This window comes from Arachis duranensis, chromosome 8, assembly GCF_000817695.3.
Source record: "Arachis duranensis cultivar V14167 chromosome 8, aradu.V14167.gnm2.J7QH, whole genome shotgun sequence".
NCBI classification, from domain to species: domain Eukaryota; kingdom Viridiplantae; phylum Streptophyta; class Magnoliopsida; order Fabales; family Fabaceae; genus Arachis; species Arachis duranensis.
Window position 1 is genome coordinate 35,774,761 of NC_029779.3, and position 26,776 is coordinate 35,801,536.

The window sequence follows — 26,776 nt, forward strand, 5'->3', positions numbered from 1 at the left end:
ATCAAGGAAATCGGCCTCAATGCTAATTGTGTGGACAAGTAGGTCATGTAGTGCAAATCTATTATTTTCACATATTTGACCCTAATTTCCAAACTTATAGCACCAATTCTCAATCACAACAATCTGAATTTTCTTATTTCAATATTCAACCATCACAGCCACCACCACCTTCTCAATTTTATCAATCATGTGCTTATTTTTTAAGTCCAGAGCACTGTCAAAAATCAGTGCGGTACCCAAATTCTGGAGCAAGTCATCATGTGACACTAGATTCTCAACTAACTATAACTAACTCTATTCACTCATAGTAATGAATAATGATATTTGGTATACGAAAATAATAGAATCAGAATTTAAGTTACTTATTTCATTTCATTCAAGTATTCAACAATTATTTAACTTTTTTTAATTACAAAATTTGATAATATTTACACGTCCAAACACATTAATTTTCTGCATGGATATTTTCATAATTTGTTGTTCGTTTATTTATAGTAATTTAAATAATAGGCTTAACACACTAACTTTTTTTTTCGCTATACTATTACGAAATTATGAATATGAGAACGTAGTCTTTTTTTGGGATCTTATCATTATTTTTTATTGAGTAAGGAGTGTTATATTTTTTGTTAATTAAATAAATCATAACTTTTTATTTATTATATTTTAGATTAATAATTTAGATTTATAATTTAAGATTTAGAGTTCAGAATTTTAAAATTTATAGTTAAATCTAGACCTTAAATCTCAAGAAACGCTGCATTTTTTATTTTCTCTAAAATGCATTAGAATTCTTTCTGTTTTTGGACCCCTAAACAAGTAAACATTTATCAAGAAATAATTGCAAATATATCGTTATATATATTTTGGTTTTGGACATAGGATGATGTAATGGTTTTAAAATAAAAAAATTATATTTGTAATATTTTTTATGTACAAATTTTTTTACTAAATGAAAAGCTAATTTTTTAATTTTTTATTTTTGTCAATTATTTTTAATCTAAAATATAAAAGAAATAATATACACAAAAATAAATCATATATAACATTTCTACCTAAAAGAAATCAGAAGGCAAAATAGTACGGAAAACAAAAGTCGAATAAAACGTTGAGGCCCACCGTTTTTTATTTCCCGTAGTAGTATAATACAGTTCGGTCATTAAGAGAATTTTTTTTCTTTTTCTTTTCCTTTATCTATTTTAATTTCTCAAAATCTTATTATCCTACTTCGCCAATTAATAATTATACTTCACGTACGAACCCGCCCTCTTAGTCAAAGACTCAAAGTAGTATAATACGTTTAGTACCCTAAATATAATAAATAAATAAAGAACTAACATAAGCCTAAGTGGGAAAATTTATATAATACAAAGTTCATAAATAACTCTAACTCGCCCTCTTTGTCATGGCACTATTTTCCTTTTCTAGCTGAGAGTTCCCTGATATGGATACTACACACAGAAATGGAGCTCCAATGAGGTAATTAGTTCGTATTAATTATTAAATGCTCATTGATAACACTAATTAAGTGATGAACTTCTGAATTCTTTGCTTCATTTCAGTGTTTGTCATACACTATATATTATCTTAGAACCTTTGTTTTGTCTTCTTAGGGAGGAAAACGAAGATGTGGCTGCTAAGTTCAAAGAATCATTGGAAACCATTGTTATATACCTCAACCTTCAGCTTTCTCTCGTTTCCTTCTTCAAAGGTCAAGATTTCTTCGCAACCCACCCCAATGTTGGGGTGGCTATGGTTTTCTTTGTTCAGCTCTTGTTCTTTGTGGGGCTTCTGGGAACAATGCTTGGTGGCCGGGTCTCGATGAAGATCCTACGGTGGATCATACTAGTTCTTGGAGGAGTGTCCTCTGTTTTGGTTCAGACTATGATGATATAGTCACCAATTGCTTGCTTAAGATTAAGGTTGTTGTTACCATGAGCTCTGTAAACTATTTATCTCTTCAGCTTTTGGACTTAGGGAGTGTATCGAATATGCTGTAACTTTCTCTGTGTTTGTGTTTGTGTTTGTGTTTGTGTTTTTTTTTTTTTTAATTGTTGGTTTGTACCAATTTGCTTATCTTGAATGGATTGTATTAAACTATTAATTAATGCAAATATTCCAAAAGTGGGTTTTAGCAGCTAACGAGGAAAGAGTTTAGATTTTATTATGACCTTTTTGTAGGCAGGGCAAAAATAAATGATGAAACTTGGGAAGAAAGATCTTGTCTGAAAATTAATATATAATCTTTGTAGATCTTTTATTTGTTCCCATTTTCTCGGTCCACAGTAAAATAATAATAATAACAGAGTCATATAATATTTTTACACAAGAAAAAAATAATGAAATTTGATAATACAAAACAAGCAACCCAAATTTTGTAAGAAGACTACAGCAAATATTGAAAACTCAAAGATACAATGTCTTGTCTTTCGTTCAACAATTACACAGTAATTATCGCTGCTAGTCATCCACGTTCTTATTACTGATACAAGTAATCATCACCACATGTTACACACCCAAAAAAGAAAAAAAAAATTACACAACTGCAGATTTATGAAGCCATTTAATATTCTTCTCATATTTTGCTAGGAGATAAGTACCATATATGTTATATTTTTTTTTAAGCATTATTTTCCAAATTAACGCGGTTTTAAAATGGACATACTTAATTCATTAACCGAAGGTAAACTACTCTGATTTAATGAAGAATGTTCTCCAACAAATAGAGCTGCTTATTTTAGTTTTGGCAAATAAATTTGACTGCCTAACATCATAACCACAGACCACAGTCTGTCCACAGATGACATGGTTGGCCTGTCATGTAGATGCTGTTGAAGACATCGAAAACTAGGATTTGTCTATGGTGGGGAAAGAATTTTATGGTTCTTTAAGAACTCATTAATAAGATTCTAAATTTGTGGCTAATATTACATCGTACAATAATTATATATATTTGTAGTGTGGCCCAAAATATTTTTTAATAACAAATTGATTCCCTATAATTCATTGATTTGTTGGTGTATATTCTTTATTAATAGCCCGTACATTATTATTGAAAGTCCAAAAAAAAAAATTATGAATGAATATTTTTTTGTTTACTATTTTTTTTGGTGACTATATTTTTTTTAGTATAGTTCTGATAAATATTTTTTGCTTTGTTATATTTATTTGCGAAATAATAATGAAATAAGTAAGAAGAGAAGAGTAAAAATAAATTTGTTTTTAAAATTAGATATCATCCGATTTTTTTTATTGATGGTCTATATAGTTTTTTTCTTAGTTCGAAGGAGGACTATTTATTTATTTTCAAATATAACTCGAAGAAAAAATATATATAAAAATGACATGTTGAAATTGATTAAATTAATCTTTTTATAAATTTTTTTATTCTTTTATAATTAACTTAAAATTTTTATATTTTTTAATCTTATTGATTTTAATCACGTTTTTTACACTTGGACAAGTAAATTATTTTCACTGTTATAATATTTATGTCATTATGATCGAGTGAAATTCTAATAGGAGACTTAAAGAATGATAGAGAATTTGACTAACATAGATGAGACTACTTCTTATTATGTATTACTCTTTTTTTTTAAATATATTACATAACTATATATTATATTTTTTAATTCATATATATAATCTAAAACATTCAATTAAATATTATTTTTATATTTATTAATTTTTTATTTTATATCTATTTTTTAAATTATTTTATTTTACAACAACAGATTAGATTTTGTTGCAAAATTTAGTCAATTTGTAAATACCATTAGACTTATTTAATTTGCAAATGAATCTACTTAAATATTTAAGAAATATTAATATTTTAGAATATATATACCGATTTTGTTGTGTAAAAAAAAAAGTTAGAAACGACCTATACTTTATAGACTAAAATTATACTTAACCCTTATTATTATTATCAATAATTTTATTATTGTTAATATAGTTATTATTTTTCTAGTTAAGCAACTTTACTTATGAGTTTTAATTCATAAACTATCAACGTAAGAAAAATTTTTTTATACTAATGTTCGATATAGGTTTTACATATGAAGTTGAAAATGTTATTTTAACCTAATAAAAATAAAAATTAATATTTATACACATTTTTTTAAAGTTTATTTTACATTGTCAACATAATATATACTTCACAAGTTTATTGGGCTTTTATAAACAATTAACAAGAAATAGTTTTTATATGCCTAAAAAACAAAAGTAGTGCCATGTGACTAAAATAGAAGCTTTTCAGAAAAACTGCTATTAACCAAACAACTCTCACACTATTCCATATTATGAAAAGATTCACGTCTTTAAAGGACCCAAATATACTTTCCCCACCTTAGCATCGTTCCGAAAACTAATATGGATGCATCAGAACCACTAAAAGATTCTTTTAGGTCTTCACTTATCAAGTCTAAAGGCATCCCCTCCATCCACAAATTTCATGCCTAAAAAAACACATCAAATTAAGAATCAATAATATTATTAATTTATAGTTTTAAAGTTTATAGTAGAAATTGTTACTATAATAAAAAGAGTTTAGGAAAAAAAATAAAAAATTATTTAAAAAAGTATTATTTTTATTATTTATATTTTTTTTGTAATTATAAGGTTCTTACCAATATATAGATCAAGAGTATGCTAAGAGTACGCTAAGAGTATACTCGATATGAAATAATATCCTAATAAATTACATTGCTTTTTTTTTTAATCCTCTTTTATATTTTTTTAATTTTGTTCTCTAATTATAAAATTCTAATATTCCCCTCGAGGTGAATAGTGGGATGACCAATATTTAGCTTGGTTAGAACTTTAGCAAGAACTTGTATTGAAACTGCTTTAATAAAAATGTCAACCAATTGATCTTCTGATCTTACAAATGGAAGCTCAATAATATCATTCTCAATTTTTTTTTATAAAGTGTGATCCACCTCAACATGTTTTGTTCGATTATGTTGTACGGGATTCTCTGAAATATTGATTGTGGCTTTATTGTCACATTTCAACCGACTTGACAATTATGGTAAAATCCAATCTCAGTCATTAATTTTCTTATCCATAATACCTTTAATAATTTCTCGAAATTTGGTCTCAGAGCTTGAGAGAGCTACAAGAAATATTATTTTTATTATTCATATTTTTATTATGTGATCACAGGATTCTTACCAATAATAATAGAGTCATATTTTTCTTTTATGATTATAAAATTTTTACTAATATATAGATCAAAAAGTACGTTAAGAGTACGCTCATTATGAAATAATATTTTAATAAATTATTTTAATTTTTTTTAATTCTCTTTAATATTTTTCTGATTTTATTTTCTAATTATGATATTCTAATAGGAATAGCAATAATGACAATAATATATGTTGTGCTTACTCAAATACTCTAAGATATTTGAGTTAAAAAAAACTAAAAAATCAATCAATTAAATAACTAATACTACATATATTATCATCAATGATTCATTTAACATTCCAACAATTTTAGCTATAAGCATGGAGCGATTGTGGGAGGCAAAGTCTTTCGGACTTTTTGGTGGGTTTACAAGAAGCATGAGCATCCTAGCCAATAACCCTATATGTATGTATCCATTGATTGATTGTTTTCGTGGCTCTTTTTCTCTCCTTTATTGCTCATCAGGTAAATTAAGATTTCTTTAATTTTTATCCTCTTTAATTTTATTTTAATTAGGAAAAAAAGGTAAATGAGATTGAGACATAGGAATAGAGTTGATTATAGAATATGGTAGTGTCAAACATTTGTTCAAAGAGCTTTTGCCAATTCATGGTAGCTATCATGAACTAAAAAGTTGAGTTTTTTACCAATTGAAATGCTTTTCATGTACACTTTCATAAAGAACGTGTTATAGTTGCTGCAATCATTTGCCAATTCAGCATCTTGTGAACTACTTGCAAGTGGTAATGATGTTGATGATGATTGGATTTGTCACTGCCCCTAAGATGTAACAACAACAACAACAACAGGATTCAAAGCCACCCCATTCCTTCTGGCTTTGTCACACCTTTGTCACTGGCTGTTAACAATTATTATTATTTTTATTTTGGTGAAAATTACTATTATTTTGATTTATTATTTTAGATGTTAATTGTTGTAAATCTTTGTTTTATCTTCTCCTTTTATGTTTATACATGCTTAATCTCTGAGCATTGTGTCTTAATTTATTATGCCCAATGATATTTAACACAAAATGTAATAAGATAGTAGTTATCTATAATTAAAAATTTCAAAATCTTGTTGGAAGATTTGATGCACACCATTGATTTAATAGCTATTTATGAGCATTAAAATTTTCTAAGCCATGAGATTTGAGGGTATTTTATATTTTTACCTACTTATACTTGGAAGTTGGAACTTTACGTGACGAGCAAGGTTTATTGGTTTTGATATGATCTTGAAACTTAAATAATATTTTAGTTATTTTAGTGGCTTAAATTTGCTTTAGTCCGTTGTGAATTACTTAAAAAGTTAAAATGCTTTTCACTTGTTTATACTTAAAAGTTGGAACTTTACGTGACAAGCAAGGTTTCTTGGTTTTGATATGATGTTGTGACTTAAATAGTGTTTTAGTTATTTTAGTGGCTTAAATTTGCTTTACTCTGTTCTAAATTAATTAAAAAGTTAAAAATGCTTTTTACCTGTCTATACTTAGAAGTTGAAACTTTATGTGACAAGGTTTATTGGTTTTGATATGATGTTGTTACTTAAATAGTATTTTAGTTATCTTAGTGGCTTAAATTTGTTTTACTCTATTTTGAATTACTTAAAAAGTTAAAATGCTTTATTGAATATTTGTTTTGTTGAATTTCTTTTAACTAAATGGTTGAATTGTTGTTGTGGCATTGAATATAATTCTTGAATTTTTGTTATGCTGATATTTTTTGTTCAAATTGGATTGTTAAATTTTTGTTGTTGAACTTGGATGGTTGTAATTGGAATTGATCACAATTTTATAATTTTTGTTAAATTGTTGAATTTTTGCTGTGATATTAAACTGATTCGTTGAATATTTATTGTTTTAATTTTTTTCTGAACAGAAATGGTATCGAGTCAAGCTAGTGCAAGTAAAAATTCGACTAATATTCCAACTTCTCAGTCATGAAGTAGAGTTGGAATTGTTAGTAAAAGAAAAGTTGCTAAGAATGCTCTTGAAAGTAGAACTAATGTAGGATGGGAGCATGGGATATTTGTTGAAAAAAATAGAAAGAAGATATAATGTGAATACTGTCATAAAATTTTTTCAGGAAGAGTTTATAAATTGAAACATCACTTAGCAGGAACTAAAAAAAATGTTCTGACTTGTATAGCTATTAGTAATAAAGTTAAGAAGCAAATGTGGGATGTTGTGAGCGGGTTGCAAATGAATTTGATGAAAAAAACAAGTATGGGTGGGGCAAGCCTAGGTGAAGCTACTAAAGAAGTTGACACTACCAGTGAAAAAAGAAAGAAAAAAGAACTAGATGACAACATATTCAAGAAAATACGCATTAGTACTCAAACAACAATCAATAATATATTTAAGAAGAATTTAAGAATTTGAGAGAGGAAGTATGTTTAGAGATTAGTGCTTTTTTCTACAATAATGGTATCCCCTTTAACTTATCAAGGAGCGAGGAATACCGTAGAATGTTTGAGAAAGTTATGAGATATGGACAAGGATTCAAGCCACCATCCTACCATAAATTAAGGGTGCCTCTTTTGAAAAAACATGTGGAGCTTGTTCAACAATCACTAGAGGAACATAGAGCATATTGAAAGCAGGTTGGTTGCACAATAATGACGGATAGTTGGACAGATAAGAAAAGATGGACCATCCTAAATTTTTGGTTAATAGTCTTAAAGGGACTGATTTTTTTAAATTTATTGATGTCTCTCATATCACTAAGACAGTTGACAAAATCTTTAAAATGATAGATGATATGGTTGAAGAGGTTGGAGAAGAAAATGTCATCCAAGTTGTCACCGACAATGCAACTAACTACAAAGCTACAGGAGAAATGCTAATGAAAAAGAGAAAAAAAAATTATTTTAGATGCCTTGTGTAGCACATTACATTGATTTAATGTTAGAAGACTTGGAAAAAAAAGTAATACTTCACAAGGATACAATTTGTAAAGGTAGAAAGATTACTACTTACATATATGCTAAAACTGCTCTTATTACACTACTACACATCCACACCAAAGGGAAAGATTTGGTGACGTCGGGTATGATCCGTTTTGCAACTTCTTACCTTACTTTGGGATGTCTCAATAACAAAAAAGGTTATTTAATAAGAATGTTTCTTTCTGATTAATGGACTTCTAGTAAATTTGCAAAGACAAAAGATGGAAAGATAATTGCAAGTGTGGTGTTGGATAAGATGTTTTGGAAAGAAGTGGTAATTTTGGTTGAGGGCTACCTACCCTCTTCTTCATGTGCTTCGTATGGTGGATTTAGAAGAAAAGCCGGCAATGAGGTTTATTTATGAAGAAATGAAAAGTGCAAAGGAAAAAATATGAGATGCATTTCAAGGAATTGAGACAAGGTAAATTGTCTAACTATTTTTTTTAATTAATGCATGAAAATATTTTTTATTTTGTAACTAATTTATTAATTTTTCTATGTTTTAGTTATATACCTATTTAGAATATTATTGATGAAAGATGAGGCAACTAATTTTCTAGGCCATTGCATGCTGCAAGTTATTATTTGAATTCTCAAATTCATTGTAGCTCTGGTTTTAAAATTGCTTATGAACTTAAGAAACAGTTTTATGCTTATATGGAAAGGATGACAGGAAATCTAGATTTAATCACTAAGATGGATGTTCAACTTGAAGATTTTAAGATTCGAAAAGAGTTTTTTGATAGTAAAGTAGCTCAAAATTCAATTTCTACTAAAATTCCAGTTCAATGGTGGGATTCTTATAGAGATCAGCATTCAGAGTTCCAACAATTTACAATTTGTGTTTTGAATTTGACATGTAATTCTTTCGGATGTGAACGTAATTGGAACGCTTTTGAGATGGTTAGTAATTAAATATAATTTTCTGTTTCTCTTCCCCCATACAATTTCAAGTAATAAAATACTAAAACTAAAGACGTCAGATTTTATAAAAAGGTGTCCATTCACAACATATTTTGGAGTCATATATTCACTATAAGTATATATTATTACAAACAAAAAAGATAATTAATATAATATTACTAGGAATATTTTATGACTTTGATTAAAAGAGAAAAGAATGATAAACATTAAAGATATATATAACTTACAAAATTCCAACAACTCTATTTGTAGTATTTCTGACTAAACCAAAGTCTGATATTTTGGGTTTCATCTTACTGTCCAATAAAATATTACTCGTTTTAATATCTCTATGTACAATTCTCAGTCTTGAATCTTGCGATTCCCCTAATAATATTAAAACGCTTAGACCAATCTAACATACCCCTTCGCACATGATCTGGTTATATAATATGCATTGATATTGTCATAAGTAACATATCATGGTAAAGGAATTAAAATATAGTAGTAAAACATTTAGACTAACAAAAATATCATCATATACATACTAACCAAAAATAAAATAGTCCAAGCTTTTATTAGGCATGTATTCATATATCAGCAATTTCCCCTCCTCTTGGATGCAACATCCAAAAAGCTTTACAAGATTACGGTGTTGAAGTTTAGATATTAGCTTTACTTCGGTTTTGAATTCATTTAGACCTTGTCCAGAACTATTTGAAAGCCTCTTTACAGCAATTTGTTGTCCATCATTTAATATACCCTAAACAACGATACATTAAAAGCAAAATTTATTAGATATAGAAGTGTTAATTGTTCTATGAACCATAATTTAGTAGCATATCTAGAACTTGACCTTGTAAACAGATCCAAAACCACCTTCTCCAAGCTTATTGATGGGGGATAAATTATCAGTGGCCACAATTATTCTTGACAGATCAAACAAAGGAAGGCTCATGTCTTCTTCCTTTTGTAGTATTTGTACATTGGTGTCATGAGTAACGATCTCGTTAATCCTTACATGTTCCAATGCTATTTATCTTCCTATATATAATAGGAGACTAGTGGTTGATTTGGTGCTCGACAAGTGGTGGATCTATTCACCCGACACGTGTTGAGTCATATGATAAAGAAAAAAAATAATATTTACTAAAAAATAAAAGACAAGGATCCAGTAAAGGTCTTCATTTTTCTCTTTTTGTACTCTCTTTCCATCTGTATCATATAAAATCCCATCTGAAAGAAGAATTACATGCACAAATCATTCTCACAAGTAAACAAAAAAAAGAAGGGAAAATGTCTCAAACCTTTGATTACCTGGCTGATTTAAATGCAAGAAAACTGCAATGGAATTTCAAAGTATATGTAATACGTGTGTGGGAACTCCCTAACAGATACAATGAAGGAGAAGTTGGCACCATTGAAGTGATTATTGAAGATAGTCAGGTAAATATATTTACTCTATTCAAAAGTTTCAAAATTTTGCGTGATATAAGCAAGTTCTAAATATATTCAAAAAACTGCAGGGCACAAGGTTGCAAGTCTCGATCCCTAAATCCCTGGTGAGCAAGTGGCGGGGTGTCTTGGTTCAGTTTCAAATGTACATTATGACCAACTTCATTGTTGTTGACAACCAAAAGGGTAACATATCAAGGGGAAAGTATTTATTATTCTTCAGTCATAGGACAATCGTCAGTCATGTTGAGAATCCCAGTTTTTCGCTAAATGCTTTTCGATTTAGAACCATCCGTGAGTTACTAAATGCTGAGAAGATCGATGACTCTGCATTGTTTGGTAAGTTGGTTTTATTAAATAGTTGTTCAACTTCTTTCATATTCAAATGCAATGCCTAGCTATGGTTCTCTCAAATGTGTGTACTATTTATTTTTTTTTTAGACATGATTGGTGAAGTAGTTGGTAAAGAAGATCCAAAAGAGTTGATCACCAGCAAAGGAAAGGAGACTAAACGACTGGCTGTTATCTTGGAGGACCTAGAGTATGTACATTCAACGCTATAACAACTATATTTCTGTGCGTATGTAGAAATTTCTATTTTCAAAGAGTTAATGTGATGTCTTTTATATTTATAATGTTTCAGAAACAATAGGATTGGGTGCACTATATTTGGTGAAATGGTTGACCAGCTACTTCGTCACATGCAAGATGGAAGGGTTGAGCCACTAATAGTTGTGGTCCAGTATTTTAAGGCAACCAGATGGAATGGCAAGACATCTGTCCAAAGCCATTTTGACATTTCACAGCTGCACATAGACTCCAACCTTAAAGATGTTGCTGAATTTAGGAGCAGGTTAGTTGAGTCTATCTTATATAATCACTAAAGTGGCTTGCTTTTATACTTTGTATGAAAAATTCTGTGGTCTATATGTATATTTGTTGATGAAGTTGATGATCCTTTTGAACCAATGTGTAGGCTGCTTGGCGGTGAACCATCATCCTCTGTGAGGATTAGTCAAGTTCCATCAAAAACAGCTTGGTCAGGGGTTGAGGAGCTTAAACAAGGTGCTGTGTCAGTGAAAACAATTGAAGAAGTCCTTATCCAACATGAGGTAATCACAACTATGTTTTTTCAAATTTTTGTTGCCCAATGTCTATTTAGATTGGTTGCTGATGCAAAAATACTTGACATTTTAATATGGCTTAATAGGAAGGTCCAGCTTGGATTGCTGCAAGTATTGTTGCGATTAATGTTACGAAGGATGATTGGTTCTATAAATCATGTAGAAAATGTCCAAAGAAAGTAGAAACTCCTATTGGAAACAGATATGAATGTGGGAAGTGTGGCCATACACATGGATCTGCAGCCCTAAGGTTCTTTTGTATAATATTTGTATGGAACTTTTTAAATAAATACATGTTCATTTGTATTTTGTTTGTATTATAGGTTCAAAGTCGAGGTGATGGTTTTTGATGGAACCGGTAGCATCCGATTGCTACTATGGGACAAGGAAACAAGTATGCTATGTGGGAAGAGAGCTGAACAGATTATGGAGGACGATGTAAGCACCTATTGTTATTCTTAAGAATTGCTATCTATAAGCTATATAGCAAGAGTGAAGTGTTTTATTTGTGTACAGGTTATAGTGGGAGATGAATATCCCAAAACACTTGATAACATGATGGAAAAAAGAGTCCTTTTCAAGATAAATATCAAAGAAGCCAACATTAATCAATTTGATCATGTGTACACGGTTATGAAAATCTGTGATGATGAGGATATCATTGACAAAAATCTTCCCAAAGAGTTGTCTACTAATCTTCCGAGTAATGTCAGTGTAAGTTCTTTAAACAATTTAGTGCTACCGATAAGCGTATATTCTTATACATGGTCAATTCACTGTAACATCTAAGTAGACCAATTCATTCCCTAAACACAGGAAGATGGCTGCAACAACTATTTGGAAATTTCAGAAAATGTGGCTAATCTTAAAACTGATTGTGATACTGAGTCTTCTATGGTATGTTCAAAATATCTATTTTCTTTTATATTATTACAAACAAGTGCAGATTTCTTGACAGCTTTTAAGATGAATTGTTTAACCTGATAGTTTTCTGTTATTTATGTGTTATAGGATGTTGTGGAGGAGTGCATCTCATCCCTCAAGTACAAAACACCATCCAAAAATATTACCAATGGATTGAAGAATTCTCCTCTAAGTCTGAATGAAGATGAGGAAGAAGGCCAGCTATCAACCAACAGGTTCAGTAGGAAGATGGGAAAGAGACAGAAATGTGTTAACCTTGATGCAGATATATGAGTAATTGAAAATTTGATTTATATTTTGAGTAGTAAAAGAAACTCTATTGCAGTCACCTAATTATGTGTTTTGTAATTGTATGACTTTCTTATTATCTTTTTATCATGTAAGACTTGGTTAGTCAGGTGGCATTCAATTTATGATGAACTTACCTAATTATGTGTTTTGTAATTGTATGACTTTCTTATTATCTTTTTATCATGTAAGACTTGGTTAGTCAGGTGGCATTCAATTTATGATGAACTTACCTAATTATGTGTTTTGTAATTGTATGACTTTCTTATTATCTTTTTATCATGTAAGACTTGGTTAGTCAGGTGGCATTCAATTTATGATGAACTTACCTTAGAAACTTGATTGATTCCTAATTTTATTTCTAAATACTTTGCTTTGTTTTGACATGGTCAGTAAGTACCTGTATATACACCTTAAAAGAATTGTTTTTAGTAAGAATTCTTCTGAATGAATTTAATCATCTAATGTATACTATGGCTAATTTCGGTATGTACACCAACTAAAATTGTTTCACATGGTTAGAAATAAACTATGTACACATCAGAGTAAAAAGAAGTATGCATTCACTATGAAATTTTGATATGGCCCGTACAACTACTTAGATAATAGTGTGAAATATGTATGAAATGCTAGATATTAAAATATAATAATTTCTAAACTACGTATGAAAAGTTACTATATGCATCGTGATTGAGTCAAAATAGTATTTTACACGTGATATTAGAACAAAAAGTAGATAAGGATAAAAAAATCATTTAAATACAATTACATTCTTATCTTATAACACTAATAGAATTTAATTTAATAGAAAAGATGGTCAGGTAGAATATAAAGCAATATCCAGCTGAAATACATAAACTATCTATTTATGATGGACTATGTTACGCAAATTTTTATAGGTGAAAGGATACATATAATTCAGTTTCATATTAAATTTCTAACTTATATGTATCTTTACTAAAGTGGGTTCACTAAATATGGTTTGAGTTGTACCCAAGTGATTAAATATGTTTTTTGTTTAATAGATATATTAAATGAAATAAATATGCCATAAATTGGAACATAGTGAAATGTGACATTTATGAACTTATTTGTTAGGGATATTGACAAATAATTAATCTGATTTAAGCTATTTAATATACTAACTTTGGCAATAGAGGTAAAATTTTTGAAATGAGAACTATCTATATGTTAAATTTAACCCAATTTCAAAACAATGAATATAAATATTTAAAATGTAACTATCAGAGTTTTATTATCAGTGAAGAAATTCGTTGGTCACATGATCAATTTTAATTTATAGTATAAGAGATATTACGTAAAGTATAGACCCTAAAGCTATTTTTGAAATATAGCCACAGTATACAATAAAAAAAGCTAACTTTATTTCAAGTAATCCCTGTGTACATTACGTGAAAAAGAAAGGTCAAAACATGTAAAAACATGTTAAACCAGATACAATGAAAAAAAGCATGATGGATACTCTGATAATTTTTTTAGGCTATAGACACAGCATAGATAGTAAAAGATAAATTTATTAATTGTTATTATAATCAAGTCCTCCCTATGTACATTGCGTAAAGAAGAAGCGTCTTCAATATGTACAAAAACTTAACAAACCAGTGTTAAATGAGGTTATCGATGTACATGTTTTTAATATACATTACCATATATTACTAACAAATAACACCACAGATTAAAGTAATATTGTTGATACCACTTTTGGCATTTATAAAATGTCAACTAAGACAGTCTACCGCTGAACCTATGGTCAATAATCGGATAGCTTTTAATGAGCTATGATAGTTGTGTAAAGTGCTATTGATTTTACATAGTAATATATATTATTCAAAATTTTCAAAGCTTGGAGTTTATCTAAAAGGATGAAAGTTAAATAAAGCCAACCCCTATTAACTGCATATCTTAGGTTCAGGAGGACATCACGCGATGCTATATGACCCAATAGTTAATTTATTTTTGTTAAAATAACCTTCTCAGACTAATATAAAATGTTACACATTAAATAAGTTTTGTGTTTACAAATTTTGTGTTTATCATTTATCTATCATCCATTACAACTTACAAGGACCAACTAAATAAAGACTTAGCTTAGATAGGTATGGTCAGAATCGTAGGAATTTATATACTCTTTTTAATCCCAAGTCTCTTCAAAATCACAGCAAAATGGGTATTTTTAAATTTGGCTTTTTCAATCGTTGCATTGCAAATAAAAACATTAAATATATTAGGAAATTACAATCATGATTGTGATAAGGAAGAATTGAAAAAAAGATTTAATAAGTACATGACAATTTTAATCATCCTAATTCAATATTGAGATATTGGATTATGTATATTGATAATTCAACCATTAAATGCATTAGCATAGCACGTACTAAGTACAAAATAAAACTACAAAATAAAAGTAAAGATATCTAGCAATGGGCCACATTATGTCTTATATCCACTAAAGCAACTCCATGGAATATTAATACAACATCACATCAGTCAATATAGGATGAATGCATTCTAAATCATTTTTTGAAGTTGTATATATTTAAAATAAATTGTCAATTGTATAATGTTCCGGTAAAATTCATGATATAGCTACACGAGCATATAGTCATGTATTTGCCCAGTTCATAAATTATTTTATTATACAGATGGGGAAAATGTCAGATATTTTGTTTTTAAAAATTTAAACTACTATAAAATCAAAACTTATAAAAATATTATGTGTGATTCCAAATGGCTCTACTGAATACTTTTTGACCGTTGAACATGGCTTGAAAATATTATTTCCTATAAAAAAATTGCTTTAAAAGTTGATCTCCTAATATAGTTGCAGAGTATGTATTTGATAATGTCTTACTTTTTATGGTTTGCATAAAATTATGAATAATATTGAAAAGTGATACTTATACTCGGAAGGAATATCAACCATAAGGATGATATAGACACTACATTCAAGGTGCACCAATCAATCACAAAATTTGTATAGATATCTATAGTAGACCGATATATTATTACTAAAAAAAATGATTAAAATATAATATAAAGTTATAAGTAATATACTCAGATATGCCTTCTAACTACTTCGTTCATACTAAGAAGGTACTGTTCGACATATACTATAAGTCATGGCAGTTAATAAAAAAATGTCCATATTTAGCGTTAATAAAAAATGATGGTTAGGAGATTAAACTAAGAATAGAATGTGGTAATTTCTATAAAGCTTATATCCATAATAAAAATCACATATTTTCAAAGGATAAAATATTAGATTTTATGTATTATATTTGTCTTTGTAATGTTGGTAAAAAATAAGTTCAGGTACAAAAATTTAGATATTTTAAAAGATGAATGAAACACTTCTATAAGAATCATCAGTTACTATGTATATAGGTGCATGTGCCACCTTTTATTGAGGTTTAAATATAACTTATAAAAGAGAACAGCACAACGCCATAATTTCTTCTTAATTAAGATATTCATTTATAAATGTCATTTACGGCCTTATGGATGAATCCACCAAAAAATCTATTACTAATCATTTGTCTAACCTAGCTAAAAGCCTTTTCAAAATCATTTCTAATATGAGTGACATTACACACAAGAGAGTCCCCCTTTCCCATATCAACGATGAATTGTTGTGGAAGATTTTCAGCAAGTCTCATCATAAAACTGTTGGGAAGTGCAGAATGCTGAGCAAAAAATGGAGGCACAAGCTATCGAGCCCATACTTTGTCAAACAACATTTCATGGAGAACAAGCTCAGGGATAAGCGAATGATCATTGGGGTTGGTTATCTTCCTTTTGATGAAAAATCTAAGTGGTTTCTGTGCGTTGATGTTGCAAGCGGACAACAGTTCGATTTCAACATTCCTATACCCATAGACAACTTTGGCTATTATGTTCTCATTGGTTCTGACCAGGGCAACATTTGTCTGAAGTTTTCACAAGGTGGCTTCAACTCTACACTTATGATATTGAATCCTCTCACCAGGAGGATGGCTTTTGTTACTGACAAGGCTAGGAAGCATTGCTCACATGCGGTCTCTCTATATGCTTTTGGTTATGTGCTTGATACCATTGAGTATCGCATAGTGCATGTTTACAAGAAGCACTACAAAGACAAAGTACTCTCATGGACTCTCTACAATTCTTACGAAGCAGAGTGGACCTACTCCGGTAATTTCCAAACCAAGACTCAAAAACTTGGCCCAAAGAATATTGTAGACAAAGGTGTTGTCTATTGGATAGGTTGGGAAGGGGTTAGATTTGAAGAACCAACCTCTATAATCACTTTCTCTCTGCAAAGCAGATTATTTTCTGAAGTTAATGTTCCACATGAAGTGAGATCATCAAATAATTCACTCACAAACTTCAATAATGGCGTTGGTTTCATATCATATAACAATATTGGATTCACAAGGGAGGTTGTTGTCTGGGAAATCACTCCCAAAGCTAATGATAAACTTGGGTGGGAGAAAATGATCAAGGTATCGGGAATTGGTATCCCATACAACCCAACTATCTTTGTGGGAAAGGACATTATTTCTGTTATGGAGTTTCGGGATAGCTTTGGGAGTGCGAATGACTCTGAGAGCACAGATCTTCTTATATCAAGATTTAAGTTCATGACTGCCCGCAGGAAGCATCTTCTCCATAGGAACTGGAACGAGAATGTTTATGTTAAGTCTATTTCTATGCACTTGCAAGGACTCTATCCAGTTTGAATCACTTCCAGAAACCTCCTCCATATATTAGTGTGTTCTACTCTACTATTCTATGTGTGTGTAATTTGGAGTTAAATGTTTATGGCAATGTTTTTAATTTTTATTATGGTTGTCAATTTCATGTTTTGAGCCAACTTTATTTTACAGTTTGTTCACGTAAGAGTAATGCTTCACCAATATTAAGTAAACTGCTACCTTTTGTTAGTAATCCAGCCTTATAAAAGGGTTAATGGAGTCTGCCAAACAATGTGCAGCCTGTGTTGATGGAATATATGCATGTGTATACTACAACTAAAAAATTATGCAAACAAGTTTTCATTCTCATTGGGACTTTAGAAAAGTATTTCTGTATTCTGGACCTTAATATGTTGTCAAAAGTTAAATTAACATCATGAAGAGATAACTATCTCTTAATCAGCCTCACATCCCAAACAGTTGACGATGTCTTTATATATAAAAACCAATTAAAATAGCAAAATAAACTTCATAAAATTGATATAACAAATCCATTACATAGATTATAAAAAATATAGAATGAACCTCTGTTAATTTAAAGGAATTCAGGCCATCAGATGTGCAATATATATACTTAGAAAAAGGAGGTTAATAACCTATAGGATTTATGAGGATAAACCATTCTCAACAGGCATCTATATGGTTTTCCATAATATGGATTCGCATCTTGCCATTAAAACTCTATGCAATACTTATAAAACCTTTAAACATCTTTTAAGTATATAAACAAATTAGTAATGTCAATTATAATTTGACTCGAGCAAAAAGTAAAATTTCATTTGATTATCTAAATTAGCTTATTAAGGAGTATCATACTTTATGTCACCGAACGGTTTTTTATTCCTACCAATAGCTATTACCAATACTCAATAATAAGTTAGTGGTATCAATTAAAATCACCTTTGCCATCAGGTGATAGAACTTGGTCACTTGAAGCAAAAAATCCCACAAATACCAAGAAAGTTCCATCATATTATCTGCCTGATTACCCCTCATGTAATACTAACAAAAAAAAGTTTGTGAACATTGGTTGTTTAAGTCAATCATCAACACTGGCTTAACATGGAGAATATACAAAAGATGGAAAAAGCAAATGCTTCCATAGCAAGAAGAGAAAGGAGAGCTATTATTGAAGAGAAGAGGAAGAAGGCAAGGATATCAAACGAAGTTCACACTGGTTCTCAAAAGGAGTGCAGAAATCCTCTTCAAACAATAAACTTAAACTCAGACACATCCTCTTCAGGTATCATATTTGTGCATAAGCATATGGGTTATTAATGTCATTTATTTTAAAATATACTATGAACAAAACTCAGATTATAGAAGAATGAATACAGAATGCAAAATGATGTTTATTGGTTTAAAAATCGTTAAATATTTAGGTTCATTACATGGCCAGCTGACAAAGTACATATTGTGTTCGGATATGTCAAACTTTCTAAGAGGATAATATAATTTGTATATTTGGTTTCAGGAGAAATACATACATATTTAAAGAACAAGAGGAAAGTTGATGTGTCGAATCTGTATGATAATATTAGGACACCAACAAAAAAGATAATGGGACCGACAATATCTCGAGATAGTGAACTAAATCATATGATGGGAACTCCTTTGTCAAGTAATAACTAATACTCTTACTAAATAATAACTTTATACTTTGACACCATGGAAATTGCTAATACATTTAAGCCATGCGCGTCCGATTCAATCAGGTTCCATACAACTATATAAAAATTACCTTGCAGGAAAAGAGAATAATATTTATTGGAAAAATGGTGACACAAGCATACAAACTTCCATAAGGTTAGAAGGCACGGTCAACAACGAACCTAATTTGGGTTTTCCTGTAGAAAGAAATCTAGCAAGCAAGACACCTGACTCGAGAGGTACTTTATATTAGCAAAAATAATATTCAGGTTGTTTTGATAAATCTACTTCTATGATACAAAGACCATCATTAACTCATGGTGGTTGTTGTAGTTACAATCATTTATATCTTGACAATATTTTTCATACATTATAACTGAAAATGCAATTACTGTACATTATCATTAAGCAAAGTAGTTAATACTTCAAATCTACACAGATGATGCCAAGAATGCCAGACGAGAGAGAGCTTTGAAACTAGCTGGAAAAAGGCAAACCATTCATAAAAAATCTGCGGGAGGTATTCCACTATTGTTATCAAAGCTTAATAGACAAGTGTATTTGCAAATAAGAGGGCGATAATAAATATCTGTATTTTTAGGCAGGAGAGATTCTAGCATTATTGAACTAGACTTGAGCTCAATAACAAGCACACAAGAAGTTAGTCAAAGTACAAATCCAGACATAGGGAAAATGAACAATATGGAGGTTAATTCATTTCGGTGCAGCAATGAGTTTTCAGGCAATTCAATTTTTTTAATATATGTTTAGTGGTTTTATATTATATAAATGATCCTTGATTAAATTGTACTTAGTCTAGAATTTGAATAATATACTATATTTATATTGACCCAGTAGAGCAAAGGAAGTTTATTAGGGGACCAACGACATCGCCACCAGCTGTAGGATCCAACACACGAACACTACAAGCTGGAAAAGGTATTAGAAGTTTTTCAACATGAGTAAAATTAAAAGTTTTGTTATGTTTATATCTCACTTTATATAGCATTGCTAAACAGATACAAGTATTATAAGACTGTTGAAAAACAAGCCCAAAACAACACATAACAATGCAAGCTCAGGTGCAGTGACTTTGGCTATTTTAGTATAAGATAGTGAATTTTGTCTAGAATACTATGTAATATGTTAATTATTTGTTTATAGGTCCTGAATACTTGAGCATTGGAGATCCAATGCATCAATGTGAGTATTGTAATGCACTCTTTTGGTATGATGAACGCACAAACAAGCACTACAAAGCAACTGAACCTAAATACACAAATTGTTGCAAAGGAGGCCAAGTTCAAATACCCCATTTACAAGATGCTCCAAAGGAACTATACAATTTGTTGTATGAAGATAGTCCTAAAAGCAAGCACTTTCGTGACAACATTAGAGCTTATAATAACATGTTCCAATTCACTTCAATGGGTGCAAAGATAGACCGAAGCATCAATCGCAGCAAAGGACCGGCTACGTTCATTCTTTGTGGAGAAAATTATCACTTGATGGGTAGCCTCATACCACCAGAAGGCAATGTCGCCAAGTTTGCTCAGCTATATGTGTATGATACACAGAATGAAATCCAGAATCGTATGAACATTTTCAGGTTTGTAACAAAATACTAAAATTTAATGACAAATTCCTGTTAGGATTCTATAATGGAGAGTATAGAGACTTCTTATTTAGAAAATGTTAAATATCTTATGTACATTGTTGTTGGTGTACAGCAGAGCAGAAAACCAGTTAATTCATGAAGATATTGTAAAGGATTTAAAGAAGATGCTAGACGAGCACAATGTCCTGGTAAAGGCCTTTCGTATGGTTAGGGAGTCGATGAGAGTTGACTCACGTAATTCTGTGAAGCTTAGGCTCTTGGGTAAAAGGGGTAAGGATGGTAGACGCTATAATCTTCCGTCAACAAATGAGATTGCTGCACTAATAGTGGGTGATTTTGATATTGATAAGAATGACAGAGACATTGTCATAGAGACACAGACTGGGAAATTACAACGGATTAATCAACTTAATCCAGCTTATCTTGGATTACAATACCCTCTTTTATTTCCTTATGGTGAGGATGGTTTCAAGGAAGATATCTCTCTCAGCAAACCTACATCTAATGATGGAAAAGGGAGACAACACATGTCTATGAGAGAATTTTTTGCTTTTAGAATACAAGAGAGACTAGCAGATGGATCTCCATTGTTGTATTCAAGGAGGCTCTTCCAACAGTTCTTGGTGGATGCTTATTCAATGATTGAATCATCTAGATTGAATTATATACGTCATAATCAAGACAAATTTAGATGTGAAATGTACAAACAAATAAAAGATGCTGTTTTGAATGGTGAAACTACACCCTCATGTAAAGGGAAGCGAATTATACTACCTTCTTCATTTACTGGTGGTCCTAGGTATATGATACAGAATTATCAAGATGCAATGGCAATTTGCAAAGTTGTGGGTTATCCAGACCTATTTATTACATTTACATGTAATCCTAAATGGCCAGAGCTTGAAGATTTTTTTGACAATAGAGAACTACGTGCAGAAGATAGACCAGACATGGTTTGCAGGGCTTTTAAGGTGAAGTTGGATTGTCTCATCAAGGACATCAAAGCAAATCGCATTTTTGGGAGGGTTAGTGCAGGTGACTCACTGACTATACTCCAAATTATATTTTTTTAGCAACTTTATTTTACACCTGTTTATAAATATAGGGTTAATTTTGATATGCAGAACCTGAAAAATAGAGATATTTTTCTATGAATATAAACCTTTTATTTGAGCAAGTTATATGTCTTTTGCATTAAAATGTGATCATATTGAAAGTGAATAGAGTGCTTTAGAGCAGTTTAGATGCAGTCACATGTTAATTTATTAATGAGTGATGATTTTTATCCATTTCATAGCTTATAATAATGAGTCATTAGCTATTAGATAAACAATCATTATACCAAGTAAAGGCTGACATAATAAATTTTTATATTTTTAGTGGTGTACACGATTGAATTCCAAAAACGCGGATTGCCTCATGCCCACATACTAATTTTCCTACACCCAGATGATAAGTATCCCACTGGAGAAGAGATAGACCAGATTATTTCAGCTGAGATTCCAGATAGAGAAAAAGATCCTGTTTATTTTGATGCCGTTGAAAAACATATGATGCATGGTCCATGTGGCAATTTTAGAAAACAATCACCGTGCATGGAAAATGGAAAATGCATAAGGCACTTTCCAAAAATATTTGTTGATGAGACAACAGTTGATGAAGATGGCTATCCATTATACAGGCGCAGAGATGATGGGAGGATTATTAATAAAAGTGGTGTTGATCTCGATAACTGTTACGTAGTCCCACATAATAGGTTTTTGCTGCTGAGGTATGGTGCACACATTAATGTTGAGTGGTGTAATCAATCGAGATCAATTAAATATTTGTTTAAGTATGTGAATAAAGGGAATGATCGTGTAACTACTGCATTTTACAAAAGTGTTGGTGAAGACGTAGAAAGTGATGAAATCGATGAGATTAGTATGTACTATGATTGTAGATACATATCTCCATGTGAAGCAGTTTGGAGGATTTTCGGTTATAGCATTCACTATAGAGATCCTTCAGTCGTTAGGTTGGGGTTTCATTTGCCGGATGAGCAAAATGTGATATTCAAAGACCATGACAACTTAGATGAGGTAGCTAGAGAGGCTTCGGTAAAGGAATCTATGTTTCTTGGTTGGTTTGAAGCAAATAAAGAATATCGAGAGGCTAGGTCCCTAACATTTGCTGAGCTTCCTACTAAGTTTGTATGGAAAGCCCAAGAACGGATATGGGTTCCACGAAAATCGCATGCAGTCATTGGAAGAATTTTTTTTGTGCCTCCTGGATCTGGTGAAATTTACTATTTAAGACTACTGTTGAATTTAGTCAAAGGCCCTACTTGCTATGAAGATATCAGAACTGTTGACGGAACTGTGTACTCAACTTTCAGAGATGCATGTTATGCACGTGGCCTTTTAGATGATGACAGAGAATATATTGATGCAATACAAGAAGCAAATAATTGGGGTTCCGGAGAATATTTGAGAAAATTGTTTGCAACACTTTTGTTTTCAAATTCTATGACAAGGCCAGAATATGTATGGGACAACACGTGGCATATTTTATCTGATGATATTCTACATAGGCAAAAGAGAATTCTTGACAATCCAGGTATTCTAAAGTTGATTTACCCCTAAGTTATCTGACATACTATTAATTTGTACATAATACAACTGGCCAATACATATTAATAGGTCGGATTAGGTTTATAATGTTGTTTTGGTTGGTTTATTACATTAGTGTTTGGTTAAAAAAATGTATTATAGAATAAAAGAGTGGTAATAGAGAATAAAAAGTTCTCATGATATAAAAATTTAGTTGAACAAAGTCTAATTTTTTTTGTAAATTAGGCATTAACAATGACTACTTCATACGAGACAGTAAGATTTTATGATCGAAAAGAAATTATTATCAACAATGTTTGTTCATATTTAGAATGTATACAATCAATATTAATGTAAAGAAATAGAAGGAAAAAGATATTTTACTCTGTATAACTACTCAAAAAGTTAAATTACCATTTAATGTGTTTATGAATATGAAATCATGTATATTGTAAAATGATAATAATTTGAAAAGTGATCTTGATAGTAGTTTCTTCTATGTGTTTTTACACATTTAACTCTCTCCATTACGTTGGTGTCTTTCACAGATTTAAGTTTAACAGAGCAGGAATTGAAGGATCTAACTCTTATAGATATTGAGAATAAATTGAAGACTTACAACAAGAGTCTAAAAGAGTTCTCTTCCATGCCATTTCCAGATATGGAAATGTGTTCCTCTCATTTGGTTTCAAGCGGCATCAATCGGTTAATTTCTGATGAGCAACAATATGATAGACACAGATTAGCTGATGAACATAGCCTTTATTTACAACAGCTGACAGATGAACAACACCATGTTTATGATAGGATTATGCAATCTGTCAATGATGGAGTAGGTGGTGTTTACTTTTTATATGGATATGGTGGAACAGGAAAAACTTTTGTTTGGAAGACATTGGCATCAGGGTTAAGATCAAGAGGTCAAATTGTCTTGACGGTGGCTTCAAGTGGCATAGCTGCTTTGTTATTACCGGGTGGTAGAACAGCTCATTCAAGATTTGCAATACCACTTAATGTTGATGAGTTTTCCACTTGCAATATAAAACAGGGCAGTGCATTGGCAGAATTGATCATAAAAACAAAACTTATTATTTGGGATGAAGCTCCCATGGTCAATAAGCATTGTATAGAAGCACTTGATAGGACAATGCGAGATTTATTGAGATTCAAGAATGTTCATAGTGAAGAGCAACCTTTTGGAGGGAAAACAATTGTGTTTGGTGGTGACTTTAGACAGATACTCCCTGTTATACCCAAAGGAAGCAGGCAGGATATTGTGAATGCGACTATCAATTCATCCTACATTTGGAATAGTTGCAACATGTTGAAACTAACAAGAAATATGCGGCTACAAGCGGATGATGCTAATGTACATTCATCTGAGTTAAAGGATTTTGCAGAATGGATACTAAGCATTGGCGATGGTAAATGCGGGGAGTCTAAAGATGGAATTGATACAATTCAAATTCCCAATGACATTCTGATAAAAGAATGGGAGGATCCTATAGCTGCTATATGTAGAGCAATTTATCCCGAGATGTTTTGGCCTTCAAATTCTGTTTATGAAGTCGAAGATCGAGCTATCCTTGCCCCAACATTGCAAATAGTAGATGAGATTAACCGATACATGATGAGTTTAAATCCATGTGAATCACAAACATACTATAGTTCTGACAAAGCATGTCCAACAGAGCCATCTAATGAGTTAATCGCATCAATACACACTCCAGAATTTCTAAACACAATTAGGTGTTCGGGGATTCCAAACCATGAGTTGACAGTCAAGGTAGGAACACCTATCATGTTACTACGGAATATTGATCACTCGGCTGGATTATGCAATGGAACCCGATTGGTGATAACAAAGCTAGGAAAACACATTATTGAAGCTAAAAGCATGACAGGAAAGAATGCTGGTCAGAAAGTTTTTATTCCAAGGATGACCCTTAGTCCATCTGACCATAGAATACCATTCAAGTTTCAACGCAGACAGTTCCCTATAATGGTATCCTATGCCATGACAATTAATAAGAGTCAAGGACAATCCTTATCAAAAGTTGGATTGATTTTAAAGAAGCCTGTTTTTACCCACGGACAATTGTATGTGGCTATTTCGAGAGTTACAAATAAAAAAGGTCTTAAGATACTCTTATGTCATGAAGAAGAAAGGAGCAATGAGACAGATAATGTTGTTTTCAAAGAAGTGTTTAGGAATGTTTGACAAAGGCTATATGTCTGCCACATTTTATATCAAAGTTCATCTCAGGTAATTTATAGATTTGAAGAGTTTTATTTAAGCATTCTATATTATTTTGGATAGACTCGCCCAAATCACCACAAATTTCATATTGAACCACGCTATCTTTATATATTCAATTATTGATGTGCACTAATGAACATTTTTATCTTTAGGTGCCTGGTATAAACAAATTAATTGAGTTCACTTACTATTGTGTCAGGAGACAATTCAAAAAAGAGAGACGGAAAATGTTATGTCACGAGAGGTATTCTCCATTAGTTTCTAGAGATTGCAGTGGATAATTCTCAACATATTTTTGCTCTCAGCTTATATTTTAATAAGCTGAAAGATCAATTATTTTTTCATTATTTAAAAATTTCTGGAATTCGACATATTTTTTTGTTCTAATCATGATTATGATTTTCATGTTATTTGTAGCAAGTTTTTATTTGAATAGTGCATATACATATATACTAAAACAGTAACAATGTGATCAACTATAACAAGAAAAACACTACTCACAAATCAATTATTAGTCAGACTAAAACAAAATTATCACCTAAATCTGAAATCAATTATTAGTCAGACTAAAACAAAATTATCACCTAAATCTGAAATCAATTATTAGTCAGACTAAAACAAAATTATCACCTAAATCTGAAATCAATTATTAGTCAGACTAAAACAAAATTATCACCTAAATCTGAACTAATATATACATAACTAATAAAACACATAATTATTGTCCACAACACACAACAAAGATAACCCAATCCAATGCTCAAATAATATTATGAAACATCAAGACATGAAAAATACAAGTTAAAAGGTGAATATTATGAATCAGTAACATACCTGGTGTGCCAGTATAGTTCTCACCATGAGAGAAATGTAGTTAATGACAGCACCTTCTATCAAAATAACAATGTATTTCCATTGTTCCTCTTAATTATGTTGTAAAACAACACTATACACGCAAAGAAAATTTCAATTAGGCCTAAAAAATACACTCACACATGGATGCAACAACATTTAAAGAGAATTAGCAATAGAATCGTTATCCAGCGAGTTGCATTGATTAGTTGGCTGAA

The 26,776-nt window shown here is 30.8% G+C and overlaps 4 protein-coding genes across 4 annotated transcripts; all 4 read left to right on the forward strand.

The window, feature by feature from the left end:
* Positions 1–1,365: 1,365 nt before the first annotated feature.
* LOC107462387 (uncharacterized) lies at positions 1,366–2,137 on the forward strand. Its single transcript, XM_016080952.3, has 2 exons — positions 1,366–1,479; positions 1,614–2,137. The coding sequence occupies exons 1-2, from the start codon at positions 1,445–1,447 to the stop codon at positions 1,894–1,896; spliced, it is 318 nt and encodes a 105-aa protein (XP_015936438.1). The 5' UTR covers positions 1,366–1,444; the 3' UTR covers positions 1,897–2,137.
* An 8,201-nt stretch (positions 2,138–10,338) lies between these two features.
* On the forward strand, positions 10,339–12,818 carry LOC110274640 (replication protein A 70 kDa DNA-binding subunit A-like). The gene is made up of 10 exons (XM_021129475.2): positions 10,339–10,488; positions 10,569–10,836; positions 10,939–11,038; positions 11,141–11,350; positions 11,474–11,609; positions 11,708–11,871; positions 11,945–12,059; positions 12,138–12,335; positions 12,438–12,518; positions 12,633–12,818. The coding sequence occupies exons 1-10, from the start codon at positions 10,339–10,341 to the stop codon at positions 12,816–12,818; spliced, it is 1,608 nt and encodes a 535-aa protein (XP_020985134.1).
* Positions 12,819–18,649: 5,831 nt separating this feature from the next.
* LOC110274852 (uncharacterized) lies at positions 18,650–23,479 on the forward strand. Its single transcript, XM_021130191.2, has 8 exons — positions 18,650–18,830; positions 19,336–19,476; positions 19,677–19,757; positions 19,839–19,979; positions 20,093–20,176; positions 20,402–20,846; positions 20,968–21,890; positions 22,305–23,479. Exons 1-8 carry the CDS (start codon positions 18,650–18,652, stop codon positions 23,477–23,479), a joined length of 3,171 nt encoding a protein of 1,056 aa, XP_020985850.2.
* A 628-nt stretch (positions 23,480–24,107) lies between these two features.
* On the forward strand, positions 24,108–25,813 carry LOC127741260 (uncharacterized). The gene has a single exon (XM_052253371.1). The coding sequence runs from the start codon at positions 24,108–24,110 to the stop codon at positions 25,665–25,667; it is 1,560 nt and encodes a 519-aa protein (XP_052109331.1). The 3' UTR covers positions 25,668–25,813.
* The last annotated feature ends 963 nt before the right edge of the window (positions 25,814–26,776 follow it).